The sequence below is a fragment of the Lagopus muta genome, chromosome 15, assembly GCF_023343835.1.
Source record: "Lagopus muta isolate bLagMut1 chromosome 15, bLagMut1 primary, whole genome shotgun sequence".
NCBI lineage: Eukaryota > Metazoa > Chordata > Aves > Galliformes > Phasianidae > Lagopus > Lagopus muta.
This window is the reverse complement of record NC_064447.1, coordinates 1,259,389-1,272,140: the sequence shown is the minus strand read 5'-3', so window position 1 is coordinate 1,272,140 and position 12,752 is coordinate 1,259,389. Positions and strand designations below refer to the sequence as shown.

The 12,752-nt window shown below is 48.8% G+C and overlaps 1 protein-coding gene across 2 annotated transcripts; it reads left to right on the top strand.

Annotated features, from left to right (window-relative positions):
• The first annotated feature begins 2,860 nt into the window (after positions 1–2,860).
• RNPS1 (RNA binding protein with serine rich domain 1) lies at positions 2,861–12,668 on the top strand. 2 transcript variants are annotated; one of them, XM_048961975.1, is made up of 7 exons: positions 2,861–2,961; positions 6,520–6,675; positions 6,949–7,140; positions 8,357–8,459; positions 9,246–9,399; positions 9,851–9,992; positions 11,571–12,668. In XM_048961975.1, coding segments are annotated over exons 1-7 (855 nt in total). In that variant the 5' UTR covers positions 2,861–2,959; the 3' UTR covers positions 11,677–12,668. The 2 variants fall into 2 exon arrangements, with proteins under 2 accessions (XP_048817932.1, XP_048817933.1); XM_048961976.1 differs by lacking the exon at positions 2,861–2,961 and adding an exon at positions 3,397–6,168.
• The last annotated feature ends 84 nt before the right edge of the window (positions 12,669–12,752 follow it).

Below are 12,752 nucleotides of genomic sequence, written 5' to 3'. Positions count from 1 at the left end.
TGTGTCCCAGTGCCCAGTCTGGGCCCCCAGGACTCAGCTCTGTGGGGAGCTGGGTGCAAGTCCTGCCCAGCAGCATGTCTCTGTGGGAGTCCATCAGGTCCCTGCTGGAGCTTTGTATCTGCTTGGTGGCAGGAAAAGCTGTGGTAAGCTGTAGCTTGGTGCCTGGGAGTCCACCCATCAGGTCTGTAGGTGCTGCTGTCTCATACCATTGAGAGAAGCAAAAGCAACCATTTATATGTCACTGTAAAGAAAGTCTGGGTACACACACATGACTGCACCTCCTGGGCTCCCCCTTCCCCATGCAGGGAATGCATGGCAAGGACAGTGGGTCACAACACAGTCACACACCACATGTACATAGGGATATACTTGTAAATATGGGAACAATGCACATATACATGTGTGCATGTCTTCTACAGCAGGGGAGGTTTTTTCCATTTTCTGTCAGCTTCGTTCACCTGCAGGCATCCTTGGAAAATCAGTCCTGCATCTGCTGCTCAGCAAACATAGCGGGGGGCCTCACCTCCCTGAACAAACAGCCCCCAGGAAAGCACAGCACAGCACAATGTTTTGCAAAATACAGTTTGTACCAGGGATCACATTGGGTGGCTGCTGCCAAGCAGATGCCATCCACACATCTTCTCCAAATCCCTCTTTCACAGGCGTACACTGGTCTTGAAAAAGACCTTAACACGTTTTATGTGCCAAGAAGGCACAGAGACTGCTGCAGATCATCTACAGAAAGCCAGGGAAGAAACAGCACTAGTTGTTTGGTTGTACTGCTTTGCGCTGTACTTCTTCCATGGCAAAAAAAAGGGGCATTAACCAGATGTAGACTGCACTTTGATCCAGAGTTGTTTGCAGCTAAAGGCCATCCCACACGCTGTTACTCACGAGTGACCTTGTAGATGAGAGCTGCAGAGGGCAGGCGGTGGAGATCGCAGTATCAAAGAATCGTAGAATGGGTTGAAAAGGACCTCAAAGATCATCTTGTTTCAGCCCCCCCAGGTACATGCAGAGTCGCCAGCCACTAGACCAGGCTGCCCAGAGCCACATCCCACCTTTGTGGCATTTTGAAGCTGCACTTTTGCAGTAATTTGAACATCCAGAAATTACATCCCGTGTGTCTCAGGCTGCCTGCTGCAGGAGGTGGCTGGTGCTGCATGCTGGGCCCTTCCTCCTTTGCTCGCTCATCCCCAGCCCTCAGCATGTCATGCAGTGTCAGACAGCTCAGCTCCAGTTCTGGTGAAGTCTTCTCACTTTGCTGGGTAAAGAACAGGCAGGGAGGCTGGGCCCAGAGAGTGGTGGTGAATGGAGTGACAGCCAGCTGGCAACTGATCCAGGTGTTGGTATTACATTACTGGATAGGACAAGAGACAATGCCTCAAGTTGCAGCAAGAGAAGTCCAGTTTGAGTATGTTGGAAATATCCAGAACAGTATCTCTGATAAAGCAAATTTTATTTGCAGTTGCAATGGTAGCCCTCCCTGCAAACAGGAGAGCACACAGAAAACAGCATTACATCTTTTGTGCCCTATTACTCGATGCTTATCTCTTTCTCCCCTGGTTCCTCGTTGGCTGAGTACTGCAGATTCACAATCTTACCGATGCTCAACTAAACATACCTGGCTAAACTTAAATCTTTGCTGGCTAAGCATAAACCTCTAATTATTTAATTAGCTTATAGCACTTTGTCCACACTTGGTCATTGTTTCTGGACATCTGCTTGTCCTTCCTTGCATAGAGATAAGCTCGGAAGGAGGATAGAGGGGAGTATCTTGATGCCTGCCTGTTGCCTCCCAATCTTCCCACAGAGTGAGGCAGCCCAGCCTTGTGTAGAGGCCCTGGCTTCTTTGATGTTTGTAAAATCTGTTTTTCTTTTGCTGAGAGTTTCTTATCCTAACAAAACAACCCTACAATATGTTTTCTAATCCCTAGCACTATGCCCACATTGTTTGGAACATTTAAAAACTATTGCAGTTTTGCAAGAAAGAATTAATCACATAAATCAGCAGTTATGTTTCTAAAACAGGCTGCTAAGGTATACAGTATTCCTACTTTTTACATCAACTATTTCTAAGGATAAGTTACAGAATACAAAAACATTATGTTCTAATTCTTCAAATCAATTGTCCTTTTAAAGATCTAATGCAGAAACAACACTGCATTCCCATGAGTATTAGGAAAAACTTTTTCTCTGAAAGAGTGGTCAGGCATTGGAATGGGCTGGAGGAGAACATGGCAATGCCCGGATGGACACGGGTTGGCTGGAGTACTGCGTCCAGATCTGGAGCCCCCAGGACAAGCAAGACAGGGAGCTCTTGGAGAGGGTGCAGGGGAGCCACAGAGATGATCAGGGGCTGCAGCACCTCCACTACAAAGACAGGCTGAGGGAGCTGGGCTTGTTCAGCCTGGAGAAAAGAAGGCTGGGGGTGACCTCATTGCAGCCTGCAGTACCTAAAGGGAGCCTACAGACAGGAGGGGAGTCAACTCCTGAAAAGGGTGGATAACAGCAGGACAAGGGGAAATGGTTTGAAGTTGAGGGAGGGCAGATTGAGGTTGGATGTCAGGGGAAGTTCTTTGCTGTGAGAGTGTTGAGGTGCTGGAACAGCTGCCCAGAGAGGCTGTGATGCCCCGTCCATCCATGGAGGTGTTCAAGGCCAGGTTGGATGGGGCCCTGGGCAGCCTGGGCTGGTATGAAATGGGGAGGTTGGTGGCCCTGCGTGTGGCAGGGTGCTGGAGCTTCGTGATCCTTGAGGTCCCTTCCAACCCCGGCCATTCTGTGATTCTGTAACACGGAGCACCCAAACGGTGCCTTTAAGGCGCCCGAGCTGCTGCCCCCTCCTCCATCCCTCCCTCCCCGTGACGTCATCACTGCTCGCCACGCGGAGGCTCTTCCCGCCCGCGCTGCGCTAATCGTGTGCGACGGGTCGGAGCGGTGGTTGCGGAGGGCGCCGAGGATGTGAGTGGGGCGGGAGCTGATTGTCTGCGCGGGCATCGGCCGCCATCCGTCCGGCCGCCGCTCGGTGCGGCCTCGCCGCCGCTCGGGATTGCTCAGGGGAGCCGGCGGGAGCCGATGGAGTGGTTATGGAGGGAGATGAGAGACAGGGATGGCGCCGCGGCCTACCGCGGCCGGGGGCGGGGAGGAAGGCGGGAGGCCGGGCAGGGGCGGAGCCGGGCCTGAGGCCTGCAGCGGAGCTGGGGCCGGGGGTCCCGCCGCCCAGCAGCGGGCGGGCAAAGCGTCGGGAGCGCCCCGCGGGTCTCGCTCCGCTCGGCGCCGTACTGCAGCCTGTGAGCGGCTGAGGCCCGGCCCTGCGCTGCCCTTATAGCCAGGCGGCGGCGTTGAAAGAAGCTGCCGATTCGGGTCAGTCTTAATTCATGCGAGGAAAACTTTTCTATGCTTGACAAACAAGGACCTATAAGCAAGTTGCCGTTCCAGGACGCGCCTGCCAGGCAAGAAGGCCTAGGGAGAGCCGAGGTCGTTGCCTTGGCTGCAGCTGTCTATGGGCATAGGTCTCCTCAGAGCTCACTGTGTGCAGGGAGCAGCTGGCCTGTTAGAGTGCTCTGAGGCCGGCTGTGCTGGGCTGGGTGCTGCATGAATGCTGAGATGTTGGGGGGGGTATCGGAGTTTGTTTCCGTTTTAGGAAGGGAGGTGTTGCTTAGGAATGCCTTGTGTTGTTAATGCGCTCACACTGCAGTGTTATTCTTTATGGAGGTGTGTTCCAGTGAACGCCTGAGCATGTGCATGTGAAAGTGCCCAGGGGCTGCGTCTCCCAGGCCGAGGTTTCCAAGTGAAACTTTCTTGGGAACAGTATATTTTAATTGGGTGAAAGAAGAACGCTGATTAGCCTAAGGGCTGCCTGAAAGCTGACTTTGACAGAAGTTTGCTGGATGTGTCAGCCTCATTTGGTTGTCGTGTCTGGTAAGTGCTAGCCCTGTGGGTGCACGGAAGAGTGGTGCTGCTGGCAGCTGTTTACATGCAGTGCTTCCCAGCACTCCGGCAGCAGGCAGGGTAATGGCAAAGCACTTGTTGGTCTTCTGAGCTTTCATTTCCCATCTTGCAGCAAGGTGCAGCTGGAGCTGGCTGCCATTGGGAAATGGGTTTTGAGCTTGTGGTGTCCTGGCTGCAGTGGTGTGAGAGTGTTTGGTGTGTAGGGAGAAATAAGACAAGCCTGAGTGGTGTGCTCAGGAGAAGAGGGCCAGGAAATGAAAATGTCATCTTTGGAGTAGGCCAGCTGCTTTGACACAGGGACCTTTTCTAAGCTGTGGGTCTGTCATCTTTCTTACTAGAGTCAATAGCTGCTTAGGGAAAAACTGTAAAGCTGAAAATCAGGAATGTAGCGATCTCTTCCCAAAGCTGAGTGTCACTGCAGTGTAGAGGATCAAGGTGGTGATGGTCAGAAGCAGCAGGACCTTGTTAGCTAATTTTGCCTTCGATGCAGCTGTTGGTGCACCAGGAACATGCAGTGTGATTACTGTGTGATGCCTCTGCTGATGACGATGGCAGTTCACAGAGATGCTCGTCTCCATTCTGTATGAACTGGAGGGAGAATGGCTGTTTCTGAGTGTGGAAAGCAATAGGACAACGGGGGGTGGTTTTAAACTGAGACAGGGGAAGTTTAGGTTGGATATGAGGAGGAAGTTTTTCAGCCAGAGGGTGGTGAGGCACTGGAACAGGTTGCCCAAGGAGGCTATGATGCCCCATCTCTGCAGGCATTCAAGGCCAGGCTGGATGTGGCTCTGGGCAGCCTGGGCTGCTGGTTGGCAACCTGCACACAGCAGGGGTTGGCACTGAATGAGCATTGTGGGCCTTTGCAACCCAGGCCCTGCTATGATTCTTTGTTTCCCAAGTGTTTCCTGTGTGGGTAGATACTATGTTTCACAGCAGCGCATATCTGCCAAATTCTTTTCAAGGTTATTAAATGTATGTGGAGGCAGCTTTGTGATCCAGATAGAATCAGCGAAATGCAGCAGCATGTTTAGATGTCACAGAGTATGTGATAGATGACCCTCGTGTAGAAAATGCTTGAAATTGAGCTCTCAGAGTTGAGGTTCTACATGTGAGCAGTCAATTCCTATGTGTGCAGCACACTGCCATACATATTCATTCTTTTCCAAGAACTCCTCAATGTGTGCTCAAGTCCCCCTGGGCACCTGCAGTTGCATTGTGGCTGGTTATATGCCCACTTAGTTTATCCCCATTTTTTCCACCGCCAGCCTCATCACAGAGACTTTTGGTTGAGCTGTAGCTGTTTTTCCCCAGTTTGGCCAAATTCCATTGCTTCTTAGGCCACAGTGAGCAACTTCCAACACAACGTGTGTGAAAATCCAAGGAAAGCATCCTTGCACGTGGTGAGATGCAGAGATCAGTAGTCTGCCATGACTGCAGTGCTGCTTGTGAAGTGGAATTAAGAGAAAACAAGGCTGATCACACACCAAGCAAAGCAGAAATGGAAGGTTTTAGGACTAGCGCTCACTGCTTCCTTCTGCTAAACTAATATATTGCTCCTCAGACTAACTTACTGATCTCTGTTGCTAAACAAACCAGCCTGTATCACCACTCAGCAGCCATCTCTTCCTGCCTAGCATGTGTTCTGTGGCACAGAGGGACTTTGGAGGAAAGCAGAGCTTGCTCCTCAGGAGATGAGGATGTTGGCAATAGGCAGGAGCTGCACGTGTGTCTTGTGTAGGGGATGGACGTCCTCTGTGCGCCTTCCAGGGGGGTGTATAGGATCCTTTTTACTTCTGTGGCTATCAGAATTTGTAGCTTTGAACACGCATACGAGTCTGTATGCCGTGAAGGTGTGAGCTGGCCCAGGCTGTAACGGCCAAGCAGCACTGGGCCTGGCTGCAGTGCCTGCAGACCTCACCTGTCCTCTGGTATGCTGCCACTGCTGCACAGCAGGTCTGCTGTTGTGTCTGTTCATTTCTTGTTTCTGAGCGCTCTCACCTTGTCTCTTGGCTGGTCTTTGGAGTGTACTGCTCTCAATCAGGGGGCACTTCTCAGAATTGAGGAGTTGGAACTGAGATTTGACACAAGTGAGGCCCATTTGGAGCTGCTTTGGACACCTCTGCAAGGGAAATGGAGTTAATGGGAATGAAAAATGATGGGAATGAAAAAGAAGAGTTTGCTAGGACTCAAAGAAAATAATAAAAAATCCAGCACTAGGTTTACTTTCCAAATTTTCAAGGCCTAATGAAGTGGGGGTGTCGTAGGGTGCTGGGGCTTTCCCAGCAAGGGAGAGGAGTTGGAGGTGCATCTCTTTGGTGAACTTGCATATGACAGTTTCCGTATGCTAAAGCTGTTGTCCTCAAAGCTGCTGCTCTGCAACGTGAAACGTTTTCCTTTCTTCTAAAAAGCCCCAACTTACCTGATGCTTTAACTCTGCTCTCACGGTAATCTTGGTCACGTTTGAAGTTCCGTGTTCTGTGTTGCTGTTCTGTGCCTCGTTTGAGTGTGGTTTTCTGTTCTTGTGTGTTTTCCATATTAAACAACCCCTTCTGCCGTGTGTTCTTGAAGGGCTCCCTCACCAACCAAACGCAAGGATAGGTCTGAAGAGAAATCAAAGGACCGATCCAAGGACAAAGCAGCCACTAAGGAATCTGGTGAAAAGGATCGCGGTCGGGACAAGACGCGCAAAAGGCGCAGTGCTTCCAGTGGGAGTAGCAGCACCAGGTAGCTACCATTCCAGGCAGTAACAAATTCGTGTTTTCAGAGCCACCCATGGTTGGCTGAATTCCATGGCTTGGACTTACACAAGCTTGGAATTGCGTTGGTCACGGTGAAGTGATGGAAGGGGTTTTGGATCGGTGAGGTGTGATTGGATCAGTGAACTATGGAGAGTCGCTCTTCATTGCTTTAACTTGCAGTTGCTTTCTGTCTCATTATCAGGAGATCTTCAGCCGTTCTTTCTCTGGGCATTCCATTCAGTTTTTCTTTCCCTTGCAGGTCCCGCTCCAGCTCCACTTCCAGCTCAGGATCCAGTTCCAGCACTGGTTCCAGCAGTGGCTCCAGCTCCTCTTCGGCCTCAAGCCGCTCTGGGAGCTCCAGCACCTCACGCAGCTCCAGTTCCAGCAGCTCCTCTGGATCCCCCAGCCCGTCCCGACGGAGGCATGACAACAGGAGGCGGTCCCGCTCCAAGTGAGTGCTCCGTGTCTTTCAGGAGTTCTAGAGAGCAGATCGACTTCCTTGTGCAATTCAAGGTGGTGATCAAATGGGTTTTTGCCAAGGACTTTTACTTTCTCTGTGACTCAGAGATGTGAATTTTGTTAGAATAGGCAGGTTCCTTTGGATGGCTGTCGAATCATACACGTGCCTTGTGGAGGTGAACGAGGAAAGAGTTTCTTTTCTAAAGGTGATTGGTACATGCTGTATTTTGTGGAGGCAGTTTGAGTCGGTGTTCACCCACTGCAATGGGAAAATGGGGGTGCAAGATGACAGTAAAGGTGTTCACGTATTTCCTGTAAGTTGTAGTCAAGCCTGCCAGAAAAGTTGGGACTGAAAATGGTGGATAGGTGTGTGCGTGTGTGTGTGTGTGTGCACTGTATGTGTAAAAATGATAGGAGTGGGGGGACCAATGGAAGAGTTTTTTGGTAAGGGTGGCAGTCCAACTTGTAATGCCCACATGTTGGGTTTGTTTTTTTTCTTTGGATAATTCTGTAAATAATTATTTAGATTGTGGAAGGCTAAAATCGATTATAATCCAGTTTGCTTTGTGTATCCTGCAGTTTATGGACAGTAAGATTTGGAAGAGGCATAAATACAGATATTCTGCATGCTTGGATTTGGGGTTTTCTTTTTGGTGCTTTTTACAAATGTGGCTTGTAATTTCAAAAGCCTGCAAGCAAACTGTAACACAATTATTTAAATAATTCAGATGTGATGTTTCTTGTCTTCTGTGGTGCACAGAAAACACGCAGGTCACTAGATCCATTATTTGGCTGTGCTGTGCTTTGGTGCTCCTGGCTTTATTTTGCCTCTTTAATTGTTGACACGTGATGATTTTTGTTCCTGCACCTCCAGAGTTAATGCTAGCAATGATTTTGAGTAAATCCTTGGTAAATCAAATTTAGTAAACCTAGCTAACCTTTAATGTATTTAAAATAAATTAAAAAAAGCCCCTTTAATTCCAGAAGGCTGTAAAGCAAAAGCAGACAAGACAAATACAAATCTTCCTACCCTTCTGAGCGGAGCACAGCCACCACCCTAGCAATTCCTAATTTGTAATATCTTAAGAGAAAAGCTACCTTGACAAGAAAAATGGTACTTCTCTTAAAATCACGTGCTAGAAATTGGCTTCTAGTTCTTGTCTTCTCGTTTTCCCCGGAAGCTGTAAATGTTTTCTTGTCAAAATCAGATCCAAGCCACCCAAGAGAGATGAAAAGGAGCGGAAGCGGCGCAGCCCATCGCCCAGACCTACAAAAGTGCACGTTGGGAGGCTCACTAGAAATGTCACCAAGGTAATGGCGTGCTCTCCTCTGATGCCAAGCAGGTGCTTCTCTTGTGGGTTGTGTGCTGGTGGCTTTTTTAAAGCCTTCAGTGTTTCTTTTGTTTGTGGACTGCTGCCAGAACAGTGCTGTTGGAAATTCCTGCTTTGTGTCCAAATGGATGAGTGAGGAATGCTTCAGTAGAGCTTCCCCAAGTCAAATTAAGTGCAGCCTTATGAGATTCACCAGTGTTAAAAGCTCTGTGTGCTTTGTTGGTACCCCAGAGCTTGTACTTCGCCTTCCTAGGAAGAAAGCTGTGTAAGTCAGTACAACAGTAGAAATCACGTGGGAGGCATTAAAGTCACCTGGGGCTTCACTAAAGGAGCTCCAGGGGAGCTGGATTGGCTGGAGCTGTCTTTGCTGGAATGTAGTTTAGAGGTGTGCAGAGGTACAGGTTTAGGGTGCAGGAAAAGATGCTATTTTAAAAAAAGATATGAAGGCTTGTATCTGAGGACTTCCTATCTGAGGACACAACTTCGCTTTCTAAAACCCCAGGAAGGTTTTCTCACTAGTGCAGCTTCTGTAGCCTGTGATGATGCTCAGGAATTCTGATAAGGTCTGGAATGATCTGAAGCAAAATAGACAGAGACATCAGTAGAGGCTGTGGTAACCCCAGTGTGATTTCCACACCTGATTAGTGGAATGTATCTCCTGCGGGTGGCATTGATTTAAAGGTGGTTTGGTGCTGTGTGCTCTGTAGTGGCCAGAGCTGCTCGGTGAGAGAGCTGCACATCCTTAAGTTCTGCTCCTTCTTGGCAGGATCACATCATGGAAATTTTTTCCACTTATGGAAAGATTAAAATGATTGACATGCCAGTTGACAGGCTAAATCCACACCTCTCTAAAGGCTACGCTTACGTGGAGTTTGAGAACCCAGATGATGCTGAGAAAGCCCTGAAACACATGGATGGAGGTGGGTGTCAAGTGCTGCAAGGAGGCTGGGAGGCTGGGTGCTTTGAAAGCAGTCTGTGGAGCGAGTGGATTTGATGTGAAAATGAGATGGAGATGATGGGGTACCTTCTGGGGAGCTGATCTGATATGCTGTCATTCTGTTTTCAGTGCAGATGCCTTTGGCTTTTGTGTGGTGTCAGGACAGATTGGAAAAAAACCAAAACTATTAAAGTGATGTTTTTTTTCCAAACTGAAAATCACTTAAATTTCTGTGAAAATCCTTCCTGATCAATGTCTGATGGGGAACTTGGTTAAGAAGTCTGGTGTGCGTGTGATTTGGTCAGCAGAACTTCAGAGTGCGTGGTGGAAATAGCAGCACAGGGTTGTGTTGCTTGGACAGAGCTGTGAATCACCGTCACTTGGTCTGTTGGTGCTGGAAAACGCTCACTTTCTGTTTGTGACTTTCTGAGCAGGGCAGATCGATGGGCAGGAGATCACTGCCACGGCCGTGCTGGCACCACGACCCAGGCCGCCTCCTCGGCGCTTCAGCCCACCCAGGAGGATGCTGCCACCACCACCCATGTGGCGTAGGTCACCCCCTCGGATGAGGAGAAGGTGAGAGCTGAGCCTTATATAATGTCTTATTTCCTTCTCACTGTAACAAGAATTTATCGCCGAGTCCCAGCATGAGGACGACTTCATCTCATTGGACCTGAGCTTCCCCTCCAATGATGGTTCAAAAAACCAAAACAAAGCACAAAAGAACAAACAAACCACCTTCTGGGCATCAGTTGAACTCAGATTGTACTTCTTGAAAGGTTGAGGGAACTGGGCTTGTTTAACTTGGAGAAAAGAAGGCTCCAGGGAGACCTTCCAATACTTGAAGGGAGCGTATAAACAGGAGGGGAAAGGCAACAAGGGTGGGTAGAGATAGGACAAGGGGTTTTAAACTGAGACAGGGGAGGTTTAGGTTGGATATGAGGAGGAAGTTTTTCACCTAGAGGGTGGTGAGGCACTGGCACAGGTTGCCCAAGGAGGCTGTGGATGCCCCAGCCCTGCAGGCATTCAAGGCCAGGCTGGATGTGGCTCTGGGCAGCCTGGGCTGCTGGTTGGCGACCTGCACACAGCAGGGGTTGGAACTGGATGAGCACTGTGGTTCTTTGCAACCCAAGGCATTATGTGACTCTATGATAATTAATTGCTTAATGCCAGAGTTGACCCTGATCTATTTCCTGAATGAAGTCCATCAGAAATGTTTAGATCCCAGCCTGTTCCCTTCTGTGTAGTGCTTTGAGGTGAAGTGGGGACAGACTTGTGGCTGGCTAGTAGGATGCTTTTGGCAGCCTGGTCTGGTTGCCTTTTTCAGAAGCCCTTATCTCCTTTCTGTCAGTGGGAAAATGAGGGTAAAGCAGTCCTCCTGCATCAGGTGTGTGTGACCCCAAGGAGGGACCTGACATCTGTTGTGTGACTTGGGGCTGCCTGAATCCTCAGGCTCCAAAAAACTTAACATTGATGTTCTCAGCATGTGGGTGAGCTCCACTATCCTGGAAACCTGCTGAAACTCTTGTCCTTACTAATGCAGTTCCTAATTTGAACCAGCTGATTGCTTCTCCATAAAGTGCTTTTTACTGCACTAAATGCTAGGTTGGATGATCTGTTTGCTTCCCTCATCTTCTACTGTGCTGTCTGGCTCTGTTAATATTCCGTGCCCAGCACCTTGGTGTCGTACTGATGGCTGTACAGACAACTGTAGCACTGCAGATTCTGAAGCTCAGCTATTTCTTTAGAGTTGGACTTCCTGTGAGAAGTGTGTCTGTGGTACTGCGTGACCTGTGTAAATACTGAATATTTCAGGAGCTAGAATTTCAGAGGAGCCTTTCAGATGAAGGAGAATCTGATGTAGAAAGAACCTGTTTGTGTTGTGTGAGGTAGAAGATGAGATCCTTGTCTGTTATTTGGATGTGAAGCAGTCTTTCAAATTCTGAAGCAGAGGGATGGCAAAATAGCTAGAAAATTCCTCCTAGAATATTCCTGTTCGGATTGCCCTTCTGCTTTCTGGAGTTGTTGGATCTCTTTCAGAGTATCTATGAGATTTTTCTGGAGGATACGGAAGGAAGCAATTTGCAAACACTGCAGACATTGCTGGAAGCTGCTGTGCCTCCTAACGGAGCTCTTCTCCGTCCCTTCCTGCAGGTCCCGCTCTCCGAGGCGCAGATCTCCTGTCCGCCGGCGCTCGCGGTCGAGGTCTCCCGGACGAAGGCGCCATCGCAGCCGCTCCAGCTCCAACTCTTCACGATAAAGCAAAAAGAATGGACAGCTTTTTATTTTTTAACTTAAATTCCATGAAAATAAATATTGTACCTTTTTTTATAATGGGTCTAGGTGAGGAAGGGAGAGAGGGGGGAGAGAGGATCCTGGCAGTGAGGGTAATCCAAGAGGAGGCAGCAGCAGTTCCTGGCCGTTAGTCAGCCTCTGCTGTGGGGCTCCTGGTTTCCTGGCATTTAATTGACATTATTGAAAAATGGCTGTGATGATTTTTTTTTTATTTTTTTATTTTTTTTTTTAAGGCTATAAAACCAACATCTGTCCTGGATCGATGTTATGGCTTTCTCCAGTTAGCAGACTGCTGCTTAATGATTTCTAAGTGCTTAGCATGCTGTACAGATGAGCATGTAAATCTTGAGCTGTTTTGGAAATGCTGCATAATAGGGCAGGGAGGCAGTGAACCCAATTGCTGGGATTGTCAGAGCGGCTGGAGTCCAGATTACAAAATCTGTCTGAGACTTAATGAGCTGTTTGCTTTATTCCCATTCCCAAACTATGATTAGTTTCTGCATATTGACCTTCTGTAATGCATATACCACTTGAATGCTGCAGAGACAGCAGCCTGGCCTGCTGAATACTGTACTTTAGAAAAGAAGCTGGAAATGTTAATAATGGGTTTGTAGCTGCTGCCCTGGTTGATTCCTTCCACATTTTCTTAAAGATTTTGGTAAGTTTCCTATTCAGTTCCTTAAGGAAATGATGCAAGTGCTTCTGCTTTTACAAATCTCCAGTTAGCAACCAATTGTCAACCCCTGCAAGGAAACTGCGAGGCAGAGCGAGGCTGGGGGCTGTGCTGCTGCCTGGGGAAAGGCAAAGAACCACCTGTTGTACAGTCAATACTATAAAGTTTTGTTGTTTTTTTCATTATTTTTGTGTCGTTTTGTATCACTTTGTAGCCTTTGGGGCCACGTTGTGTTTGTACTTGTATAGGACGAGCGACTGGTAATAAAGCAGTAGAGGTGAGAACTGCCCGTCTCGCTCGTTTCCGCCCGCGCTCTCAGAGACAGAGGGGCTCCTGCGCCTTTAAGAACAGCGTGGGCGGGGCCTTCT